The sequence below is a fragment of the Pseudopodoces humilis genome, chromosome 1 (genome assembly GCF_049639895.1).
Source record: "Pseudopodoces humilis isolate 2021_Gansu_Grassland_sample_001 chromosome 1, ASM4963989v1, whole genome shotgun sequence".
Lineage (NCBI taxonomy): Eukaryota > Metazoa > Chordata > Aves > Passeriformes > Paridae > Pseudopodoces > Pseudopodoces humilis.
In genome coordinates, this window is record NC_142200.1 from 15,773,003 (window position 1) to 15,798,708 (window position 25,706).

At 34.4% G+C, this 25,706-nt stretch overlaps 1 protein-coding gene across 3 annotated transcripts in view; it reads left to right on the plus strand.

The window, feature by feature from the left end:
* The window catches only part of CSMD3 (CUB and Sushi multiple domains 3), a 572,913-nt gene that overhangs the window by 280,162 nt on the left and 267,045 nt on the right, over positions 1-25,706 (plus strand). For all 3 annotated transcript variants that reach the window (XM_005516952.3, XM_005516953.3, XM_088051522.1), the window contains 2 exons: positions 107-210; positions 6,148-6,260. In XM_005516952.3, the coding sequence (XP_005517009.1) occupies positions 107-210; positions 6,148-6,260 (217 nt within the window). The remainder of the gene's footprint in view (positions 1-106; positions 211-6,147; positions 6,261-25,706) is intronic.

A 25,706-nucleotide genomic window follows, 5' to 3' on the forward strand; every position in this document is an offset into this window, starting at 1 on the left:
AAGATCACTTTTATTTACACTGCTGAAAAGCTTAATTTACAGACTCATCTCTCAAGTATATTTATTTATTTATTTCTAATATATGTTTACTTATTTTATTTTGTAGGTTATTCAGATAAATTTTGAAGAATTTGATCTGGAGATTGGCTATGACACACTAACAATTGGTGATGGAGGAGAAGTGGGTGATCCTAAAACTGTACTTCAAGTGTAAGTCTTTTACATTTACAGTTTGTGTACATTGAAGTACGTCGTTCATGTGTTTTGATAAGATTAAGTAATTATTAGAATCACGTAGATCTGAACAAAAACTAGCTGAGCCTCTAAAATTACTAAAAGTGGCAGTTTAAAGATATTGCTGTATTTACTGTTCTGAAGTCAGAGACAGGTGGCCTAGACATCACAATAGAAAAAGATGAGCTCAAATCAGAAATTTGAAAGGCATGGGTGGGCATTTATGTGTAGACATGAAAATTATAGAAACTATTGCCCTCCCTTTGTGTGTTCTCAAATTAAAAGTGTATAAGAAAATAATTAAAAAAGATATATGGACAACTTGTGCGCAAATTTTTCAGTCTCCTAGCAAGGTTTGCATGACAAAAGATGTACTGTAGCATGTTGATCCTAATTTGCTTGTTGACTATTATAGATGACTCAGAAGAGCAAGTTAACGTAGTGAGGAAAATTCCTAAAGAGAAAGGATGAATAGGGTATAACCTAAACCATATATTGCAAACCAGCATTGAGTTTTGAATAGATTTTTATCATTCACAGACATTTTTTAGAATGTGTGATCCTAGATTTATAGATACATAATATTCTTAACAATCAATGATTAACTTCAAAATCCATACTTCTCAAATACTTGGCTTCTGGCAATAATACTAACAATTGTCTCAAGAAGACAAATACAGAATTTTATTAATTTGTGAAATTTTCAAGACAGTATTATAAGTCAGTGACTCTGTTGCACAGTCACTTGAACATATGCAAAACACTGAAATTAGGCCTTGTAATACATTGTTTTATGTAATTCTAGTTCTAGTCTGAATAAATAAGTATCATATATCAGAAATTAATATCTTTGAAAGTACATTGCATTTACTTTTTCAAATCTGAGTCAATTTTGCTTAAAAAAAGAGTGATGTATTGCTTAAAAAAATAATTTGCTTGTAGAGATTATCTGCTATTTAGAAAATATTTTTTAAAGACCAGATAATATTTAGCTATTAATTTTAAATAAACTGATGTTTCAGCAAATACCTGATGTTATAATTAGTTCAAATAAGTTAATAATTGAAACACAGATAAGAATGTGATACAAGTTTAGTGCAAAATATATTTAATCATAAAACAAAATAATAAAAAATTAGGATTCTTTAGAATGATATTGCCTGCAGTATATTTATTGGAAATGTATTTAAACAATTTTACATACTGTCATTTTCCATTATTCACCATGACAATGATACGTTTTGTTTCAGTAAACTAAACCCAAGGTTTGCCTCTTTTTCTGTCCTAATTTTACCTCGTTAATATTAGCAATTGCAAAACTTCGAACAGAACATACATATTTTCTAAGATTTACAGATTTTTCTAATGAATTCCCCTTTAAATTTATCCTCCAGAGGATTGATTATCTAACCTTCTATTTTTAATTGGTTTTGTAATCATTCTGTCCTTTCTGTTTTGTTCTATTTTGTTTAATATCTTTATCAATGGTCTGGACAAGGGGTTTGAGTGCACCCTCAGTCAGTTTGCAGATGACACCAAGTTGGACAGGAGTGTTGATCTGCTGGAGGGTAAACACAGAGCTGAAGCTCTCAAGTCTGTGGTTCCCTGGATCTTCCTTCTCTCAGGAGTGATGTTTTCCTCCTTCCTGCAATCACATGACTGCCATGACTTTTTGAGTGATGGAGAGTGACCTGACAACATCAGCTAGTTTCCTTATGATCCTGGGATGCATGTCATCAGGCCCTGTAGACTTGTGACTGTTCAGTTTCATCAGGTGGTTTTGAACCTGCTCTTTGCTTACAGTGTGAGTGACCTCTCTCCTCCAAATCCCATGTAGAGAATCGAGGACTTGAGAGAAATGGGAGGCCTAACATCCAGTGAAGACTGAGGCAAAGAACACACTGAAGTACCTCAGCCTTCTCCATATCTGTTGCAACCAGTTCTCCCCTCTTGCTTATCAGGGAGAAACACTGTCTTTGGCTTTTTTTTATCTGACTAATTTCAGAAGAATTGGACATTGTTCCAGTGTCAAGTACTGGAAGAGACTGCCCAGGGTGGTGTAGGAGTCAGCATCCCCGGAGGTGTTCAGATGTGTAGATGAAATGTTTAAGGACATGGTTTAGTGGGGGACTAGGCAGTGTTGGTTTAACCATTGTACTTGATGATCTTAAGGGTCTTTTCCAACCTAAATACTGATTCTAGGATTATTATCCATGAGAAGACCAGCATTTGGCCAGGTAATGATGGTGTAATTGCTTTAGGATAACGCAGTCTCTTGGTGGATTGTAGATGAGTTAATTGCTACCACTCATAAATTTGAGACATGTGGAAGTACTATAATTTCTACCTTTTAAGCAGTACTAATCAATCAAAACATATTGCTGAGAATGCTAGAATTCATTTTTAGCTATTCTTAGATTCTTAAACTATATGGAATATTCTCTCATGTGGAAAGAAGCTTTATTAAGTGCCAATTCATAAGTTCTTATTAAAGTTAACTAAAGTATTGTTACTGAATTACAGTAATTCATTAAGGCAAAAGTCCAATAAAATTTTGAATTTTGAGTAATGTGGTAGAACAGTCTGCCCTGACTGTATTTCATTGAAGATTTTAAAATTTCATAGAAGTATTTCTGATGATGTACCTTAAGCTGGGGAGATATGATGGAATTAAACTATTAAAATTGTCAGAAATATAAGGAATCCTGAGTAATTTTTTTTAAATTAAAAATGTTAATTAGAATTGTCAAATGTTAACACACAATAAGAGAATCTGTTCTGTAAATAACTAGGTAAATGATTTTAAAGAATTATTGCTATGAAGATCCTGGAAAAGAAAAAAAAAAAATCTCCATTAATTTATGGGGGTTTAGTATTAAGTAACATTATACAATAAACCACAAATATATTATTTTTGTTTACCAGTAGAATCATTATTCTGTGATCAAAAGTATCAATGGTGAAGTTATTAGGATTACAATGCATTAAAAAATTACATGGAAGATGGAAGATAATTGAGTACTGTAAAAACCATGTAAATATTTTCTCCTGTGAGCCATGCAGACTTTGTCTGAGATATGATGCATAGCAAATGAATCAGCTGTTGTATCATTTAATTTTTAGATTTTAAATCTTAAAATAATTATCTTTCCTCTGTACAATTGCTGAAGAACATTGGTTTAAATATGTCTGGTTTACATGTTAATAATGTGAAAACATTTATCTTCCAATTTATCAGAGTTAATCAGGAAACTTATCCAAGTGTTTAATCTGCTAGTTTTACTGGGCACTGCTTGATAGGAAGGTTCAGAAGCAAAAACTGAAGTTAAGTGGCATTTCAATAGAATTATGCTTCCTAAATTGATAATTACAGTCCTGATTATTCCTACTCTGCTGATGGTAATCACAGAAGTAGCTAAACTCCAAATCCTTTTCAGCATTTGCCATTAAGTTTCTCTGGGTGCCTGTAATTCTGAGCCTGTATATCCATGCACCCAGCAACATGACAGTCTGCTCCAGCCTGGTGATCGTGGCACCCAAATTAACTTAAACCTGATTTTAGTCTGTTTGAAAAGATGACTAATATGAAGCCATTCTTAGTGCTTTTCTATGGAACTAAAAAAAAAAAAAAGGGATAAAGGGGAAGAAGGACAAAAGAGGTGGGTTCTTCTCCATATATCAGTTGCAGCACTTTTTCAGGATGTTTGGAAGTTTGCTTTCAGCAGCTTGGTCTGACAATTGCTGCAGGTGACTTTTAATGCAATGTCCATCTAGGCACTGGTTCCTGTAACACGTCTTTTGAAAATCCAGTGTACAAATCGTGAAATTCAATCTTTTATTATGCTTGCTGTGTTGGGTGTGCATGTGTCCAATCTCACATTACAAGGTTGTCTTCAGCAAATGGAGAGTGTTATAATCTTCTGAATATCCTCAAACTCACTCTTCAGTGTACTCTCTCGGAGAGAATATATGTCACTAGGATGTGGGAGGAGTAGTTCTGGAGCTGTAGAGGAAGAAGTGGAAAACACCCTGCTGAGTGTTGAACTGTTAAGCTGTTTAATAAGAAGGGAGACATCCTAATCACATACTTACATTTCTACTGCTGTCAGTGCTCACTATTCAGCTCTTAAAAGGGAACATGTACTTCCAGGAGAGGAATCTAGGTACTGAATCCAGGGTAAAAAAGAATCCAGGAAGAGGAAGCTACATAAACCCCCAGAACGACAGAAAGAATAATTCTCAACTGCAGACTTCCATTATATCCTTAAATAGCTTCCTTCATATAATAATGTTTTTTCCGGACCTTATTGCTCTCTGGCCCATTCCTAAATGTTTTACAGGGATCCCTAAGGACTTAAAAAGTGGAGCAACAAGTGATTTTTGTGTTCTCTTGATTTTTTTTTTTTTTGAAAACACATTTTCAATTTTTTTTTCCCTGTACTATTTAACTGGAAAGTATTTCTTGTTAAAATTATGGATGAAAAAAAGTATTTCTAATTAATTTCAGAAAATGGAAATGCTGAACATTTTGATGGATATTTATCATAGAAATTATTCTGTCTGACACAGCAGAGAGATTAATGTTCTCAATGCCCTTCATATTCAAAATACATACTGTAAGTCACCAGTGACAATTGCAAAACTCTGTTAGCCACTACTTCAGTGCTGTTTCTCAGAAACATCCTGTTAATCTACTAATTTGGCAAAGACTAAACTCACTGAAGACACTTTCCTTTAGTGCAGGAATGAGCAGCTAATATGTTATTTTGGCCAGGCATTTACTTGTTCAGTTCTGGCAAGAGTCTTTCTAGTAGCTCCATCTGTGAACACAGATGTGGGAAACAGACATGTTTTTTTCTCACAGCAGACTATTGAATACAGAAGGAAGCTAAAAAAGACCAGAGGGGAAGAACTAAAATTAACTGTAAAATACATTTAGAATAGTCCATTTTAAGTTTCAGCTAGCTTTAAAGAATGGTTAGAACTTCAAAAAATGAACAGTTTTCACAGATATACAGTATTGTGCTTGTGATCCACTTTACAAGAATGAAAAATATCTGGAAACTTTTCAGCATTTGAGACAAAATTTTGGGAAAAAAATTCAATACAACATAAAACTGCAGCTTTCACAACATTTCCTTATTGCTACCACACTGTTCATTCAGCAAATAGAACCAACCAATCATTTAGAATTGCACTGATTTGCACATTTTTATAAACAATATTAAAATTAAAATAAAAAGAAAATCAAGTTTAGTTATTTCGGTTGATCAGCATCCTGTAACAGTAGAAGCTTTTAAAGTTGTGATGTTTGTTCGTTTTTTTAACAAATGAATATACAACAGCTGAGTCTTGTCAGGCTGTTCTTCCTTTGTTGTAGAAGAGGTGATGAGAGAAGGTGAGAGAGTGTAGGGAACACAGACCTTCATAATAATGCAGCTATTTAAAAATAACAGCTTTCTTTTAAATATGCAAGGCATGCATTTCAAAGTGGGTAGTTGCATAGCATAAAAATCAAAGAATCGTTGTAATGCCTCATTTTGGGCTTCTAGTGCCATTGATAAGCCTTCATGTACCTGAGTAATGGATACTGGATTTTCAGATAAAGTTAAGGATCAGGGAAGTTTCATGTCTTTCTGGAGCAGCAACTGAAAGTGAGATGAAATATTTAAATACAAAATAAGCAGTAGTTGCATGAGCTTATAGACTATCAAATTTCCAGACACTGGAAATGAGAGAGTTGTCTTGGCTGGCCAGCCAATAAATGACTAATTTAGTGTGAGCTGAATGCAATGAATTTAAAAACAAACATTAAAAAAATGCTTGATAGTTATTTAGATTTCTTACAAAAAGAAAAAAAAAATCTCCTTACCTATGCTTAATGGCTTTACAGAAATTTTCTTCTATCCATAGGTTAACCGGGAGCTTTGTACCAGACTTAATCGTGAGCATGAGCAATCAGATGTGGTTGCACCTTCAAACGGATGAAAGTGTGGGCTCAATTGGTTTCAAGGTTAACTACAAAGGTATGATACATCATTGGAAGCAAATGTAATGGTGTGCCAAAAATTAGGCCAACTTTATGAAATGTTTTTCCTTTAAATTAATGGATGCATTCTATTTCTAGTTCTGTTGGTTTGAAAAAGAGAAAAATATAAGCTGAACTGTAAAAAAAAGCAAAAGCAAAAAAATTTCTCTTAAAGGTCTTCTGTTACATGAAACTGCATGCATTTTGTTTGATGTGTTGTTGCAGTGATTTAGTTTTGGCATATAACTTTAGTCTTATTTCTAGTTATTTAATATTGAAAACTATTAAAATTGAATAATTCTGTGATTATTTAAAGATTAATGTGTAAATAATAATGAATACCTCCCACATACTTTTGAAAATTAATGCCTATCATAACATAAAAAAAAAACACTGCAAGTGAACTTGAATTACTGCTAAGTTTTGAGCCAAGACAAAGAAAATCCTAATAATGTTGTTCTTTATGGTCTTAAAGTGCATAATGCACTATATAAATGATCTGTTGCTATTTGATATTTCTGGAAGAACATGCAATTTTTACATGAATGAACAGCAAAACAAAAAAAAAGCTGAAGTACAAGATCAATGTATATATACGTATATATGTGTTTCAGTAGTATTACAGAATTAGTTAAATTTGTTATTTTTATATTACTTTTAAACATAGATATAAGTCATTCTTACAAGAACTTTATTAATTGCATGGTTTCTGTCTAGAATCAAAACCAGTTAATATTCACCAGAAAATGAGAGAGGAGAGGCAAAAGTTAAACCAGTGATTGTGTGTACTAGAAATGGCGCCGATAGTGCTGAGAATCGGCAGATGGAGTGAATGAGCATATTGCAAAAAAACCCTCACAATGTGATGGGTTTTTTTCTGTTCATAACTTTCCTGTAGTATAAAATAAAGCTCCATAGTGGTGTGGTACAAGTGCACTTGTGCACTCTTGATATTCAAATCTAGTGGACTAAGATAGGAAGATCTTAGTACTTTGCTGCATGGTAATCATTAAGACCTAGGATTTCCACATTCAGGCTGTTGAAAGGTGCGTGATGATGATTAGTATGAACAAGTTTAATATTTTGCTAATACAACAGAAGTAGAACCATATTTGAGTGGAAAAGGATGAGTTTTAGATCTAAACTCTAACTTCCAGAGCTCAAGTTGTCGATTATTTTATTTATATGATTCTTTCCTGATAAAATTAATTTTACTTGCACCAGTTTTAGTTTGCAGAAGGCAGAGGATTATTGTCTATTCTTATACACTGTGTCTTCTTTTATTCATGAGTTACATTCATTCTTAGAAGCTATAGTTCTACAAGAATAAAATTAATTGAATATGAATAGGTAGAAGGGTACAAAGGGTGAACATTTACAACAGCAACTCCATATAATCAGCTTTATGATTTTATGCCTAGATATTGTACCTGTTTCTCTCTTTCCCTACAAGAGAGTTCACTAAATAGCACTTGAATGCAGCAAGCACTCAATGGATAGGTATTCTGTGGTAGTGGTGGTGGTTCTGAGGGGGGGATTGCCTTTGTTTTCTCCTTTAGTTTTGGTTTGGGTTTATTTTGTGGGATTCCTCACCACCACCTCACTGCCAATCCAGAGTATGGGATAATTTTTTAATTTAAGTTGCCTTCACTTTGATCCCTGAGAGGATGTGTTCATTAGGCATATCAGAAATTGGGCAATGGTCATAAAATAAAATGGAAAGGGTATCAAGGGCAAGTCAGGTTTTAAGGGGTTGCTATTTCTGTTGTTTTTAAAACTGTGTTAAGTCCTTTGTAGTAATGATGGTAGGCAATGGAAACAGATGTATAAATGGGTAATATTTTGGATTAGGAGCTGTTCTGCAATTTTAACTTTGAGATATATGAATTAGAAGTTGAGAGAAAGTCCAATGAGATAAACTGAGTTTTTGCATTAGAACAGTGCATTCAGGGCTGTGACATAACACTGAATTATTTACTGGAATCAAAAATTTGCAAAGAATTTTCCCTTTTCAGAGAATTTTTAGAAATGCTTAAGAGAATGATGATTTCTAGAAGTCAGGGTCAAATGGAATTTCAGTTTAAGTTGTTTCATTAATTCTTTAGAGTGTATACCTAACTTGCTTGTTCACCTCTTGGCTAGATCAAATATATTACTGTTACTTGACCTTTTCCACCTCACAAACACCACTATCTACTATCAACTACTCAGACACCTAGCTAAGGCTTATACTGTATTTATTTATGCATGTATTTATTATGTGTTTAAGTCTTGTAAATTTATGCTTACATGAAAGGTACAATTACATTAACATTTTACATTAGATCCAGAAGTGTGATTTTTGAACTGAATCTTCTTCTGATCATTCCCACTGCCCTTGTTTTAGTTTTCAACATGGAGCAATCTTGAAAGGCACAAATTACACCCATTTGAGGTAATTCATAAGATGCAATTGAATAGCATCAGGAATAGCATTCTTTTGGTGCTCCAGCTTCTAATGGGCATTTCTCAGGAACTTGTTATCTTTTTTCAAAGTAAAACCACTAAAATGCAATTAAATGCTTATAGATAATATGGGTACTATATATTTTATTGTTTCACTTTACAGATCTTCTTATGTTGGATTTAAGTACTTGATAATTTACTTGATAACAGGACTTACACTAAAATAATTTACTACTAAAAAGTTTTGATGCCTAAATATCTGCTTCTGTGCTTCTCAGACTCAACTGACTAGAGGTACTGGAGACATCCATGCCTCATCCTATCAAAATTCATAAAGACATTCTTAAATCTAAATGACATTTGGGTCTGATTCTGGCAGGTGTTTTTAAGATTTTTCCAATTCCTAAGTAGACTATGAGAAACAAAATATTATGGGATGTCATCACCTAGTGCCCTTTCCCCATTGTCCCCCAAAATGGTATACTTGCTTACAGTGCAAGATAAAAGGACACCTCCTTTCTGGCTGGAATAGAACTGAATATGCCACATCACTGTTAGTGATAGAAATAGACAAATTACTTTTTCAATACATCTGTATTTATCAGTTTTTAGCTGACTCATTCTTTTAAATTTATGTTATTACAGGAACTAGCAGTTAATCCTCTTTTATGTATCTGCCATTTGAGAGAATCTAGGAAGTTTTTGTAAAATAATAAAAAATCTTTATCTACTTCTACATTGAGGTGTTGCATATGGAGTTACTTTATGGTTTTAATAGCTGGATAACACTATAAATATGTAAGTATTAAAAACAGATGTAAATATTTGTGAGACTATTTTAAAGTAAAGAAATTTTCACGGTTATTTTGAAATCCCTTTTCCAGTATCACATTAAATAAAACTACTTTAAAAGGTAGAATAATTAATATTGGGATTAGGCAGGACAGAAATACAAGCACTGCCTCACTATAGATAATATTTTTTCTGTTATCACTGTAGTATAAACTGGTTTGGGTCTTTTTCATGCTTCAAATATATGTGTAGCATTATTAAGTAAAAATGTGGAATATTTAGAAATTGCAAGTGGAGTATTTGGAATATTATTTAGGGATTATTTGAAAACTATAATCCTTTCTTTAGATATGAGATCAGACTTTGGTGTTTGTATAATTACCAAGTAAAACAAATAAATAATAGATTATTATCAGACTTTCCATATCAGTAGTATGAGAAGAAACCACAAATTAATAATTTTAACCGTTGGCATGTTGCATGAATACTTAGGATCATTCAATATTTCAGGATATGGTGCCATATTGCCAGAGTAGCACTTCTATTCTCAAAGCCATGGTGAAGAGGAAAGAAGTATCTAGCTAAATAGTAGTGGAGAAACAATCTCCAACATAGTCAAACACTGGAACTGAATGGTCTTAATCTATAATTAAGTAAAAACAGCTGCACAAAATATGAGACAAACTTAAGGCAGAGCCTTCGAAGGAACCAATAGAATCAATTCGAAGGATTCAATAGAATATTAAAGTTCCTGGAAATTTTTATAAAATAATTTTAAGTGTAATAGATTTCATATATACTTGTCTCCTTTTGTAACTTTGGATGTGTATGAAAGATTAAATACAAGATATTCCTTATAGTGTAAGGATTTTAAGTGTAATAGATTTCATATATACTCGTCTCCTTTTGTAACTTTGGATGTGTATGAAAGATTAAATACAAGATATTCCTTATACATTCTTTCAACAGAAACTGTAAAAAAATTTTGTGGGATTAAAAAATAATGTAAATAGTTGGTGTAAATTAATAGAAAAAATGCTGTATGGAATGAAATCAGTAATGTAAACATAGTACAAAACAATCCTCTATCAGCATCATGTGGGAAAGTGGAACTTCTGTTTAGGTCAGATTTAAGTCTTCTGAAACAGACTGAACTAACCTCAGGGCAGTCTTGTTCTGTTAGGTCCTGATATCCTACCCTCAGTTTCTGTGCTGTGGCCAAATCTGAGGGAAATCTTTCTCTTTTGGCGTATGTTTCATTTTTCTCTATTCTTTGAAGCCTCTTAAATCAACAGGTTTTACTGATAGTTCGGCCTCCTATTAGGACAAAATATATTTATTAATACATCAGACATACCCTAATCTAATTGCAAAAGAAAATAAAGTTGAAGAAGGTTACATTGACTGAAGAACAGTGATAGGTTTTAGTAGAGGATTATTTAAGATTCCAAGCTAGATAGTAGTGTAGGTAAAAAGTGAATTTGAAGCAAAGTAGACTTGCTTGTTCAATTATCAACATTGATGATCTTATTTTAGGATATGGGATTTCTTTGGGATACTGACACCCAGTATTTCAGAAGATTTCATTTTGCTTAAAACATGACATTCATCTTGCTTCAAACACCATGGCTTGAGTTCCTTAGTGCTTGGTCTACTAGTGCAGCCCGGGGTAGCTGTCTTGAGTTCATGATCCACATTTCATCCTGTTTTCCTAGAAGTAAGAACTGAGTTTCAGACACATCTGAGTTTTTTTTGTCACAAATGGCACGGAGATATTTTTCCATGATGAACAACAATTGCTTTTCTGTTGGTGACAAAATACAATGAATTATTTGAATCCATTGTTAGTCCCCTAACTATGTCTAGAAACATGAATTTCAAATGTGTGAAATAAGATATATTTGCCATAACACAGACTTCAGGAAGGTCTCACTTTGAGAAACTGTGAAAATAGCTTATCTATGAAACATATGCCTTCATGTTCATTCCACCAAGAAAAATATAGCTTTAATAGTTGCTGTTCTTATTATTGGCTAATTAAAAAAATAACTAAACCTTAGTGAGACTTGAGACAGTTTAATTGTGTAGTTTTGGGTTTCACAAGACAGTTGATGTGTTTCTTACATATGTGATTACACATATGTAATCCTCCTTTTCTGGGGATTGGGGAAGTAAAGCTTTTCTGTTTTCTGCACATCAAAATCAGGAATTAAATCTTTGACACATTTCTACTTTCTGAAATGTTCTGTTTTATAAATCTCAGTGTATATTCTCTTGTGATATTTTCACTGTTCTGATTATTTCCATTGTCTTTCTATCCACTGTTCTCTGTGTTTCTCATCAAGATCATATAAATTACTTACTTAATTGGATTCTCCCCCCAGTTCTATTCATTGTGTATCCTAACTTAAATTTGCAAAAAGAATGACATGCAGAGACTCACACTAATGGTAAAAATCCATGTAGGTCTCATGATTACTTAAAATTCTAAAATTCAAATACTGTTTTGTATTTTTTAAAAAATTAAACTCTTCTTTTTGTGCAACACTGCTAACCAACAGTTTACTCATATGGGACAATTTTCTGTGTACTGATTCAATGCCTGCTGAAAATTATTGCTAATTTTATAATTCAAGATCATTTATATTTCAGATATCACTTGAACATATTGAGAAAAAGTGCATGCATTGCAGAAACTTGGGGCACTTCCCCTTGTTAACTTAATGACAATAAATTAATTGATTTTGTATTTCACTCTTGTGTTCTTCCTGCTTTGTTGGCCACAATTCATTTTTTTTACTCTACTCAATCAGCATTATCTAAATATGTTAACAGTATTTTTATCTAATTTTCAAACAATGCATTCAACATAAAATTTCCTGTTTGTAATCCCTAGATTATAAGAATACGAGAACAGTTGTAGAGAGGTATAATAAAGATCGATTTAACTAAGTACAATATAAGGAAAAAAGAACAAGCAATTATACAGTGATACTTCCACCAAATGTTTACCAACTTCCTAACAGTTTGTGACATAAACACTTCCTAAATCCAGTGTTTTTAGAGTAAGTAAAACTTGATGGACTTTTTCATTCATGATTTTGTCTTTTTTTCCTCTCAAGCCCATATATAATTTTTATATTCTAAATATTTTATGACAAGGACATTTCAGTGAAGAAGTATTTCCTTTTGTTCACTAGCTTCATCTGATGCCTTTTCATTTTCTTTCCTAGAAAATACAATGCATTTAATCTTCTATTTTACTGCTTACTCTGTTTTGCAGGACCTCTCTTTTGCAGGACCTCTCTTTATTTCTTCACAGGTAGTTGTCCTCATTTATGTTTTGGGTAAGCTATCATCAGCAAATGGCAATGACAGTCATCATTGTCATTTCACTGCTTGCCTTGTTTTCCATCTTCTAATATATTGTCAGACAATAATTTAACTACCCTGACATCTGCTGGACAAGTGACATGGCAGAGCAGAAACAGCTCAGGAGGATTCTGGAAGGCATTGCTGATAGTTACTGCCACACAGACTGGAGGACCCCACATGGAATGGTGTACTGCTTAGCCTCATAACAATGAACTGGGAAGGCATTTTTGGAGATATGGAGGTTGGGAGCAGCCTTAGCTGCACTGACCATGAGAATGTGAATTTCAATATTGGGTGAGGAGGAAGCAGGGCAGCAAGTAAAATTACAGCCACTAACTTCAGGAGAGATGACTTCACTCTTTTTGGTGATGTTCTTGGAAGAATCCCATGGAAAAAGGCACCACAGGGAAATGAGGTCCAAGAGAGTTGGTTATCCAAGGATCACTTCCAACCCTGCACAAGAATGATGCATCCTAACAAGTAAGAAATCAGACAGAGGGGCAAAAGATATGTGTGAATAAATAAAAAACTCCTGTCACAACTGAAGCATAAACAGGAAATACACAGGATACGAAAGCAGGGATGGAAGCAGCTTCATGGAATGAATATAGAGAGATTGTCTGAGTAAGTAGAAATGAGACCAGAAAGGCCAAGGCTCATCTGGAATTCTAGCCAAGGATGTCCAGGACAACAAGAAGGGCTTCTTAAAACACATCAATAACAGAAGAAAAGCAAAAGGATAATGTGGGCCCATTAGTAAATGGAGGGTGACCCTGGTAACAGGGATGTAGAGAAGGCAAAGCTATCAAATGCCTTCTTTGCATCAATCTTCATTGGCATGACCAGCGCTCAGGGTTCTCTGACACAGACCAGGGTGAAGGAGTCTTGGAAGGAAAGTTCTCCCTTGGTGAAGGAGGATCAGGTTAGATAACACCTAAGCAAACTTGACATCTACAAGTCCATGGGGTCTGGCAGGATGCGTCCATGAGAGAACGTCTGGACACCGTAGTGAGGTCACTCACAGTCATCTTTGCAAGGTCATGGTGATCAGGAGAGGTGCCTTGGGACTGGAAAAAAGCAAATCTCACCCTGGTCTTCAAAAAATGGCAAGAAAGAGGACACAGGGAACTATTGGCCAGTCAGCCTCACTTAATCCCTGGAAAGGTGATGGAGCACTTTATTCTGAAGGCCATCTGTATCCAAATAGATGCAGATTAGATTAGAAGTATGCAGCATGGATTCACTAAAGGTAAATCCAGCTAGACCAAACAGATTGCCTGCTACAGTGTGAAACAACTATCTGGATCAATGAGGGGAGAACAGTGGATATTGTCTGCCTTGGCTTCAGCAAGGCTTTGACACTGTCTCTCACAAAATCCTCTTAGACAAAATAAGGAACTGTTGACTGCATGAGTGGGCAGTGAGGTAGATTGAGAACTGGTTGAATGGCAGATCCCAGAGGGTCATAATCAGTGACACAGGGTCTAGTTGAAGGTTTTTCAGTAACGGTGTCTTCCAAGGTTCCATACTGGGCCTAGTATTGTTTAACTTATTCATCAATTACTTGGATGAGGGGGCAGATGCCTCCTCAGCAAGTTCACTGATTGCCCAAAGCGTGGAGGACTGACTCACACCAGTCCAGGCCTTCAGAAGGATCTTGAAAGGTTGGAGAGATGGGCAGAGAACAGTTTGAAATTCAAAAAAGGAGTGAGGGAGCTGGGCTTTTTCAATCTTGAGAAAAGAGCTTGGAGAGGGGATCTCATCAATGTCTATAAGTATCTGAAGGGAGGGTGTCAGAAGATGGATCCAGGCTCTTCTTGGTGGTGCCAAGCAATAGAACAAGAGGCAATGGGCAAGAATTGGTGCACAGGAAGTTCCACCTGAACCTGAGGAAGAACTTCTTTAATGTGCAGTGACCATGCACTGGAACAGATTTCCCAGAGAGCTTGTGGAATCTTCCTCACTGGAAATATTAAATATCTGGACACCCCCCTGGGAAATGTGATTTGGGATGACCCTGCTTGAGCAAGGAGATTGCCTCACTGTGCTCCCTTCCAGGCTTACCCATTCTGTGATTCTGTGAAACAGATTAGATGCTGGAAAGGTCCATTAGTGACTTTTTTCCTGTGGCAGACCTGAGCATTTACTTTTACCATCAACTAACTATACTTTAAGCAAACGTGCAGAAAAAGCCTAGTGTTTTATGAAAGAGTCCCTAATCTCTGTAAGAAACTTCCATTTGCGCTTCCTCAAATGCCCTTTTAGAACTGCAAATAGTATACCTAAACTGAATTTCTCTCATCTCTGTGCCAGCTAATCTCGCTGGAAAGCATTAGTGGATTTATCATGCAGGATTTTGCTTTAAAAAAGCTGTAATGCTTTGTGTATGTCATTTTTATCCATATGTCAGCTGAATTTAGGCTTAATTATAATTTCTACAGTCTAGTTACATCTCAGGTTTACATCTCTGTACTCCTTAGTGTCCTTTGGAATTCTTTTCTGAAAATAGAAATTGTATTTGCATCTCTCTCCTACTAAAATCACCTTAAGTAATTGGACATTTCTTAAGCTTTTCAACCTGCACTTTGAGTCACAACCCAAGTTCTTTTCAAATAATCATGGGCACAGAAAAATTACTTAGGTTTCCTGTGATTGCTTTATGGTACCTAGACAACTGGAAATTTTTGTTTTTCTTTTTGATAGACTACCTATGTTGTTTTATTACTAGTTGTTGATAATTTTTGGGAGATATGAGAGGGTTGTTTACTAATGATCAAGTGTTGTTCCCCAGAAACTAAGTTCTTCCAAAACCTTGATGCACAACATCAGAACACATTTTGTGGTGTGTTTTTGATTTTGGTTTGTTTAGTTGTTTTGGGTTTTTTGGGGTTTTTTTGGTTTGGCTTGATTTTTGGTGGGTTTTTTGTTTGTTTTTGGGGGTTTGTTTGTTTATTTAAATTCCTGTTGTTTTTCTTTTTGCTTGTTTTGTTTTTGTTGTGCAATTTTTTTGTGTACATGTGTATTTAAACACACATGAATGTACTTTTAATCCAACAAATGCTCAAATGCTACTATGGAATTTGTAATTTTTAAATATTCAGAATTATATACTTAATTCATAAAATTTATAGGGACAAATATAAATCAATGTTGCATCAGATTTGATCTTTCATAACATCTTAAGTGGTATTTCTAAGTACTTAAAAGGCAATGCAGGTTACATTATAAAGACCATCTTAAAAATATCATGCAGTAGAGTGTTAAAAAAATTACAACTTTTTATGCAGCCACTGGAATTTAGCTTTTCAATAATTTTTTACCAGTACTTCTTGTAATTCTGTAATCTTTCGAAGCAAATATGTTGGTCTCAGGTCATTTAAAACTAGAACCATCAGAATGTATTTTAGTGTTGGGTTTTATGGATGTCTTTTAAAGTAATTTCTGGAAGGTGTATATTTTTGGTATTGAGAAACTTCCACTTTTCTGTTAACTTTCCCAAATTGATGAAAATAGGTCTTCAGTCTAGAAAATTTCCTAGAAAATTAAATTGTATGCTTTTCCTCCATTTCACTTCTCTGTGTCCCAAAGTATTTATTTACTTATTGTATATATGCTTCTTTTTGAATATTGGGTTTTGAGTCTGATTTGGCTATTGGCCTAGATGTTCTCAGGTGGGACTAGGCCATCTTCAGGGGTCTCTTCCCACCCTAAATATTCTGATTCTCCACATATTAGTGCTGTTTGATAATTCTCCTAGATTTAAAAATGAGGTTGTCAATCAACAAGTCAATTTAATATTCATTACTCTATTTAATTGTTTCATTTGATTAAAAGGAAGGTGGCATATTCCTTATGATCCTTTTCTACAATTTCCCTCTTGTCAGTGGAGAGCTGGTCAGATAAGTTTTTGTTTGAAGGTGACTCCACGACTTTTTAATTTTGTTCAATAAAATTGTAGGTCATTCTTTCTGCTTTACAATATTTAATTAAAAGCATTTAGCAATCCAACCTTTTGTGATAGTGTTATCCATAAAGAAGCAGAGAATTTTCACTGCTCTGACCTTATTCTGTTGGGCAATATGAATACATTACATGTGGAAAGGTCATCTTTTGCTATGTCCCTAAGTATTAGCTACTGCTTAAACCAGGACACTGGGCTAAGTGGCTGTTACTCTGATTTGTCCTTTGCAGTATTTCAGTGTGTATTTAACTGCAGTCGGTTTTGTTGTTTTCTGCATTAAGCATATATGTTACAAGAGAGTAACTGTCTTTGATTTGGGGATAAAAAATGATACTCAAAAGAAGCTTGTTTAAGTTAGAATTTTATTACAAGCATTTTTGAACTTCATCTCTTTAACTGAAAGCAAAAAGAAATGAACAAATAATAAAGCAATTTGTGCTTTTGGAAGATTCTTCTGGGCAAAGAGTAGAATTTAAAAGCCCAACATGACAGAATAGCAGTTAAGATATCTTGACCTGAAGAGCTCTAAAAAGTGGCAGGAATATAGAGTTCTGTGTCGACACTTAATACTTTTCTTATCTCTGAATGAATCTACCTCCTTATTTACATAGTTTTTATGTAAAAAAGTAGTTTTTACATAGTACTTATTTACATAGTACATAGTTTTTGTGTTCTCCAGCAACTGGCTGTGATTCCTGACTTCAAATCTGTCTCTTTTCTCCACACATTTTACAACACTGAGAATGTACCATGCCTGATTAGTCTCCATTTACTACACTTGAACTTCAGCTGATGGAGGCTCCCCTCCTGGCTGTACTGCATCAATTTTCTTGCAGTGGTGAAGGTCTGTGTGTGGCAGTCTCTGGAGATCTCAGCTTTCAAAACACTAAGATGCATTTCCTGCTACATCAGCCTGTGAAAGGGTGACAGAAGTAAAATTCCCATCTGTTTGTCTACTGAAGTAACATCATGGTACAGTAATTGCCTAATTTCTTCATCTGTTGGAATTGCATGGAGCAGAGGGTTAAAAATGTATCTTGCTTGGATGAAGAGTGAAGCTAGTTGATTTTTTTTTTGTTTATTTCAGTATGTCAGACAGCTGCAAGCAGGTCACCACTATATTTAAAATATAGTCAGAATTTTAAGTGTATGTATGTATAGAGATTTTTCAAAATGTTTCCAGATGAAACACTCAAAAGAATAAGCATAAATGATTGAGATGTTGTACTTCTCTAATCTGAACTTCTGGGCTTTCCATATTGCCAAGCATATGCCCTGAGAACATTCTTTTCCCCCCTTCTTTTTCCTCCAAGTCAATAATTCCTGGGAGTGCTGTTATGCTAGAAAATAACTACATCAGTGGGCCTTTTCATCACATATATTCATATTCTGAGAAATTTCTATTAATTGCTTATATTAGAGTGTATCTTGCATTTATTGCTGGATTTTTATTTCAATTTGCTGTTGGTTGGCATTTTCTGTAACATATTTCCAGAGAAAATGCCCTAAAAGCTATAATGCTTTAGATTTGTCTGACTGTTGCAGTTAACCCCAGTAGGCAGCTAAATCCCACATGGCCATGTGCTCGCACCCCTTGCAGCAGGATGGGGGAGGGAATCCAAAGGGAAAAAGTGAGAAAACTCATGGACTGAGATAGAGTTTAATAAGTAAATCAAAAGCTGCACATGCAAGCAAAACAAAGCAAGGCACTCATTTTCCTTCCCGCTGTCAGGCAGATGTTTAGCTACTTCCAGGAAAGCAGGCAACATTATTCATAATGGTTACTTGGGAATGCAAACTCTATATCTCTGAAAGTCCCTGTCTCCCTCCTTCTCCCAGCTCTTACTGCTAAACATGACATCAAATGGCATGGGCTACCCCTTGGGTCAGCTGGGATCAGCTGTCCCAGCTGTGTCCCCTCCTGCTTGTGCTACCCCAGCCTCCTCATTATTTAGGGTGGTGAGGAACACCAAAGGCCTAGATTCTGTGCAAGCCCTGATCAGCAACAGATAAAACATAAGTGTCTTAGCAATGCTATTTTCATTGCCTATCCAGAACAGCACCATGAGCCTCTGGGAAGAAAATTACCCCTTACCCCAGGCAAAACTATTACTGGCTTACTAAATGATGATGCTTACTTCCAAAGATGGGGCACAGATAGAGCACTAATCATTAAATTACCTTGCATTAAATTCATTAACTATTTTTCTGAACTGATGAGCCTGTAATTTCACAGTAATTTGTATTATTGCCAAACTTTTGGTAGTTTTTTATCGTATTTTTTTTGGTGCTGAAGCAACAGTTTACTAAAATCTAGTTTCTTTGCCGCAGAGGACATTATGCAAATTTCTGATTGATGTTCTTTTTTTTATTTACTTTTATAGTTTTTTTTTTTAAATTTTACTTTTTTTAATTGAAAATTATATGAAAGACTACACAAACAGAGTTATAAGTTAAAAGAAGGCTTGCTTATGCTGATAATTCATGTTGGTTATCTGAAATATATGTCCCCTTTCATCATTATATTTAAAGTAAGAACTGGAAATTAAGTAAAAATTTGCATTTTTCAATTAAAGATTTTTATCTTTCCCTTTTATTTTAACCTGTGTGGTGTATTTTTATGCATAAAGTATGTCATGACCTATGAAAAATGCTAGAATAACACATTGTTGGTCCCCATGGTGCAAATCTCTTATTAAAGTGATATGTATAGTATGAATTTGCATTCCTTAAAACTAAGGCAAAAATCCAGTCTCTAATCTTGAGAGGATTTTTTTTCTGTGTTGTCATATCAAAAAATAGACAATCATCTTTATCCTTGAATTCTAAATCTAGGCTTTTTATCTTTTTTTCTTTAATAAAAGAAAAACGGTGGCATCTGTCTTCGCCTTTAGCTTTTTTTTTTTGTTTTTTATTTAAACCACTAGCAGCATGTGCAAAATGTTGAAAGATTCAATTTTATCAGAAAAAAAAATACTGTACTGACTGGCCAGTGCTCCAAGATGGTGCTAAGGTGTCTAAACCCTGAGTCTTTATTTTCTCTAAGCAACAGCTCAAAATACATTTGTTGTTGTTGTTATCATTATTACATTTATGTGTTTTAGTATGTGGCCATATCTTTTCTCGTTTGCAATTAATGGATTCTCCTGATATTGTAGAAAAGTCCTTCCATGTACACAAAAAGGGCTATTTGCCAGGGCCATTCTCTTCTCTCCTTTAGTGCCCCCATCTCTCCCACTCCTCCCTCTCTCTTTCTAGCTCATTCTTCTCTCTCTTTCTTTTTTCCTTCCCCCTTCTTCTAGGCTGAAATATTTTGCATATTGATACTCTTGCAAATCATGTAAAAAGTGAACTGCTAAGCTGAAGTAACAAAAGCTGAGAGTAGCTGATCTGAAAATCCTTGTAACTTCAAGAATATTAATGAAGTCTGATTGAACACCTGAGAAAGTGGGTGCCAGAGAAACTCTAGGAACCTCCAAGGTGATATGACTAGGCAAATGTTACAGTTTCCGAGACAACATGCTGTGGAGTTTAGTGCTTCTGATGCAGTCTTTGGTGAATACAGTGAACAATCAAAATTAATTTTATTTTCTAAAATCTTTAAATGAAAGTGAAAGAAAAAGTAATGGGAAGGTAACAAACTTTTCCCCTATGCTCTCCATGATAGCATCCTTCTATTACTCTGTTTTTAACTTCAGGTATCACAAAATACCTCAGGTTGCAATAGAATTGCTAACATTTAATACTATGTAATTTTGGAAATAATCTGGGAAACAAATATATTTTGCTTTTTTTAGGTAGGAAAAAATGAGGATTTTGAAATAGAAATTTTCACTTTTTAAAAATATCATTCCTCTAAATATTATTTGAATTTTTTTTCTTGTTCAAAATTACTTGTCATAATACTGACAATAAAAATATTTTATATCAATCCAGTGTCCTCCAGTGTCCCTTGGAGACAAACTTTTCTGTGGTTTAGTTTTGTCACATTGAGAATGACCAGGAAAATACCTGCTTCTTTATGGTTCGTAAAAATCAGAGCTCTACTTTTTTTCTTTAATATGGGAAAAAAAAGACTCCCTCAAGTGGGAACACCTTTCAATATTAAAAAAAGTAAAAATGCACATATAGACATATTTTTGCAGTTAAATAATCTAGTGTGTATGTGCAATTTCAATTATTGTAGCTATAAGAAAGTACAACTGCATTGTGAAAGTAAAGCAGAACAAAGTTGTAATTCTGTGATGAAAACATTATTAATGTTGATTGACATGGGATGGAGACAGCTAATGACAGAAGACAACAGCTGACTTCTGAGCTAAACTGTGTCTTGGGATGCAGTCTTGCACTACTTATAACTGGGGCTTAGGAGAGAAGCAGTTGAAATTACCATGTCTTGGAAATTTGAAATTGTTTCAAGAAACTTTAGTGATACAGAAAGGTATTTAAGGTCTTTGTTTTAATTTCTGTAGATAATAGGGTTTTTTTTTTTCTTTTTAAATGGAACTGAAGAGGGTGATGGGTTTGTGTTGGTTTTTTAAATGATTAACAAATATGGAAAAACATATAAAAGCATAGTGTATTATATCAATTAAATTTGAATTTTAAATTACTTGGAAAAATATAGAGATATGAGGATGTGCTTCTAAACTAATAAATCTTGATTATTGCTTTTGTTAGTCACTTAGGACTTTTAAGTTGAACTGTTTAGATTGTTACAGAGACCCATTTGTGAAGAAAATGAACTACACTTAATAAGTGTCATGACCAGTATTTTAATTAAATGGTAATTAGAGGGATGTTATGACAACTTTGTCTGAGTATTAATGTAAATTACTGAACAAATACTGAAGTTAACCTGATGAAATTAATTAGATCACATGAAACAAGCAAGTTCACAAAATCAGCCTTAGAGGGTGATTGTAGTAGGAATTTAATAATAATGGAAATTAGAAGATTTGTTGATGTTATTTAAAACTCAACTGAATTCTTGGAAATAGGGAAACAAACTGATATTATTCCAAGTTTAAAGGAGGAATTTCAAAAATTTTTGATTGGTGAAATTTTGAACACCTTGTCCCTAAAATCATGGGCCTTGAAATACTTCCTCTTTGAGGAGGCTTTTCAGAGAGGTGATCTGAAGAAACTAAGATGATGAGAGCTGTGTCATCCAGACATAGCCAAAGGAAGAGATAAAGAGTAACTTACACTTCAGTGGAGTGATACCTTCAGTCTAAGCATGTGCAAAAGGGAACACAATATAAAAAGAACTAAGAATTTCTTCTTTGTCTAATTCACATTTTAAGTCTAGCAATCAGATGGTCTAATTAACACAGAGGAACTTTATTAACAATACAGATAAGATGGGACATAACCTTGCTAGTATCTGCTCCTTTTCCCTGGAATTAAGTTCACTTTTCCAGTGGTTTTTTTTGTGCCCTAATATTAACATTTGCCTTCCACTTGCAGAGGGCAGTGGGGAGGAATGTACTAGAATTTAGCAGCATCCTGAGTTAAGTGTTTGGAGGAGTAGGATGATCCTAGTGGGATTCCCTTCTCCTTTGGGTCTCCTTAGGCAGTTATCCTTACATACTTCTTCAAATAGCCAGCTTGTTTGCGGTTGGGTTTTTTGTGTTGTTGGTTTTTTCTTTTTTGAGTCACAAGTTACTGTTTTGAATTTACAGAATACACCACCCTGCTTTGCACCCCCTATTTCCACAACCAAGATTCAACCAACAAGGGCTGTTTAATGTTATACACTATAGTGTCTACTCTCATTAGTCAGAACTTCCCTGCATGTGACCGGCACAAAAGCTCAGTCAGGATAAGTAATAGTTCACACCATTACCAAACAACTTCTGTTTTGGCTCAAACCAGTTAAAAGCAGCTCTGGCCAAGGCAAACCCAGACAAACACTTGGCATGGCAGGTCACTGCAACACTTGTGGCCATTTAAGGTTAATTGGGTAGGAACTGCACTACATAACCTTCCCATAAAGAAACTTTAAATGTTTTTAAGACTAGGCCTCCAGAATCTGAATCAGTTCTATGGAGTAAAATGATGTTAAATGAATTCTTTCTTCAGTCTGAGGGAATAAAAAAAAAGAAATCAGCACCTCTCATATTATGAGATAGGGATAAGGGAAAAGCCAGACAAGTGGTAAAGGTCTATAATTAAAGAAATTACTGTTTTTATAGACCATATTTTACAGATTTTTTTCAGATTTAAAGTAAATACATACAGGTGCGTAGAGCAAATGGTTGCCTTAACAACTAGGAGTTTCAAAAGGGGGAAGTAACTGTGCTTGGCTTTCTGAAAAATTGTGAATTATATAAAAATTTAAACTTTTTGGTGGCATTGTCAGTGGTAATGAAGAAAATAAAAATAAAAAGACCTTTCAGTTTAAAATTTTGGCTAAGTAGATGAGGAAAAATGTGATGGCCTTAACTGTGAGTGACAAAAATAGAGTGTGCTGTTGAGTACATCTTAAATGTATGAATGCATATAATGAATACATCTTGTATTTATGAATACATACTTCTTATTGGTAAGACCTAGAGGCCATCACCAATTTGTTATTTATTACGTACAACCATGCATTTTTTAGAATTGTGTCTTGAAATTACTTAAAACAGATATGAATGTGGTAGCCGTAGGTTATGCACATAGCTGCAATAATAAATCTTATAAAAAGCCTAACTGTAAGAAGCATAAAAAAACCCTAGAGCATTAAGTGTTATGGTTGCTTTCTACATGACATTTGTAGATTGTATTTAGGTTAAAAAATAACTTCATATCTGATGATAGAAACTATTGAGCACTATGGCTATCTAAAGATACTGTGTTGCAATTTGTTTATTCAGACATACTGTGCTAATATTATTTGCTCCTCAAATAGATTATTTTTCTCCATATGCTTAACCACTTAAATGTATAGTAGAAATAGATAAATCAAAAATAATCCTGAAAATGCACATTGTGTTAGTCTATTTATAACGTGGGAAATGTCTTATACTTGGGCAGTAGGAAGATACGATGTATTCAGTTAACATGGCAATTACTACTGTTAACTTTTTACTTCAACCCAAAGGACACCTGTAATCTGACAGTCCAGCCGCAGGCTTCATAAAATGAAAGCATAGACACAATGTAATAAATAACATTTGGCATAGCGGTATGGTGCATTATTTCCTACTTTAGCATTGCATTGAAAAAGACTAAAAGCTGCACATGACAGAATTTAAGCCCTGGGCATAGTTTTTTCTCAAAATAAAAAAGTGTCTCTAAAATATTACAACCAACGAATAAGAATAATCTAAAAGCTTCAAGGCACCTTTTCTACAACTTAGTAAAAACCAAATCACTTCATCTAGTGTGACATATGTACTGCAATATATGGTGTGCCAAGTCAATTAAATCGTTAATTGTCTGTTTTTAAGAAAAACAGATGGTGGGTCAAATTTTATTCACTTTCAACAATTTTAGGTCCCACACCTATTGGTGATATGCTCATATTACCCAGCAGGCAATTGAAAAAAGATTGTCAATGCCTTTTTCAAACTGTTTGCTTTTCCTCCCCACTTACACCCTTGTTTTAAAGAGTATTTAAATATGATTTTATCTTGTAAGTTTTTCTACAAGTATCAAGCTTTTTTTTTGTTTTTTTTTTTCTGTTTGTCTATCCAAAATGTAGCTGTAGGTTAGAAATAATCATATAAAGATGTACAGTAGGATTGGGAGTTTTCTAGTTTTATCTTTTCAACCAGTTATTAAGGATTATAAAATTAATTGGCTTTAACATGGCCTTGTTAACCACCTGATTAGTCCTGGAAATATTTTCCTGGCAATTTCTGTAGTTTAATTTGTTCTCTTTAAGTGTCATCAGTAATACTCTTACAATGGGTATGTTTAGGGTATCTGGCTAGACATGTGTACCTTAATTAAAATCATTACATTTGTGACATGCTCTCAGTTAAGAATTTTGTTCTCTCTGTTCTCTAAGTAGTAACTAGTTATTGCATTCCATGCCAGGACAACATTTTCTTAGAATAGAATCATCAAGGTTGGTAGAGATATTCAGGTTCGTCCAATCAGAGTGTTCATTCAGCACTAGCATTGTAAACACTAAACTACCAAACCAGATCATCCAGCACCACATCCAGACACCTCTTAAACATCTCCAGGGATTGTGACTTCACCACCTCCCTGGGCAACCTATTTCAATACCTGAAAACCCTAACAGTGAAATTTTTTCTTCTAATAGCTAATCTGAATCTACCCTATCTCAGCTTAAGACAGTTTCCTCTGGTCCTGTCATTGCACCATAGAAGAGCCTGACCCCCACCTCGCTACACCCTCCTTTCAGGTATTGCAGAGATCGATGAGCCCTGAGTATCCCCTTCTTGACATTAAACAAAACAGCTCCCTCAGCCATTCCAGCTAAGACATATTTCCTAGACCTTACACAAGCCTTGTTGCCTTTTTCTGGACACACCCCAGCACCTCATTGTCATTTTTAAAGTGAGTGGCCCAGAACTGAATACAGTACTTGAAGTGAGGCTTCACCAATGCTGAGTACAGTTCTTCCTGCAGATGCCCTCTTCTTCATAGGTATGTCTGCTAAAGCAGAACCGTCTGCTAGCTAAATTATGGAGTAAATACTTTCATTTAAATATTAGTTTAATAAGACTTGAAAGTCTTAAAAGTGTAAAAGTATTATATTCTGTATAGTATATATTATATTCTGTAGTGTGAAGCTTTGTGCAGTTAATGTATGGACAGCCAGCACAAAACTAGCTTATTCCTTTTGTCTCTGTGGTTAGCAAGTCAGAACTAACCTGACCAAAAGGATCACCATTCCAGTCTTCCTCA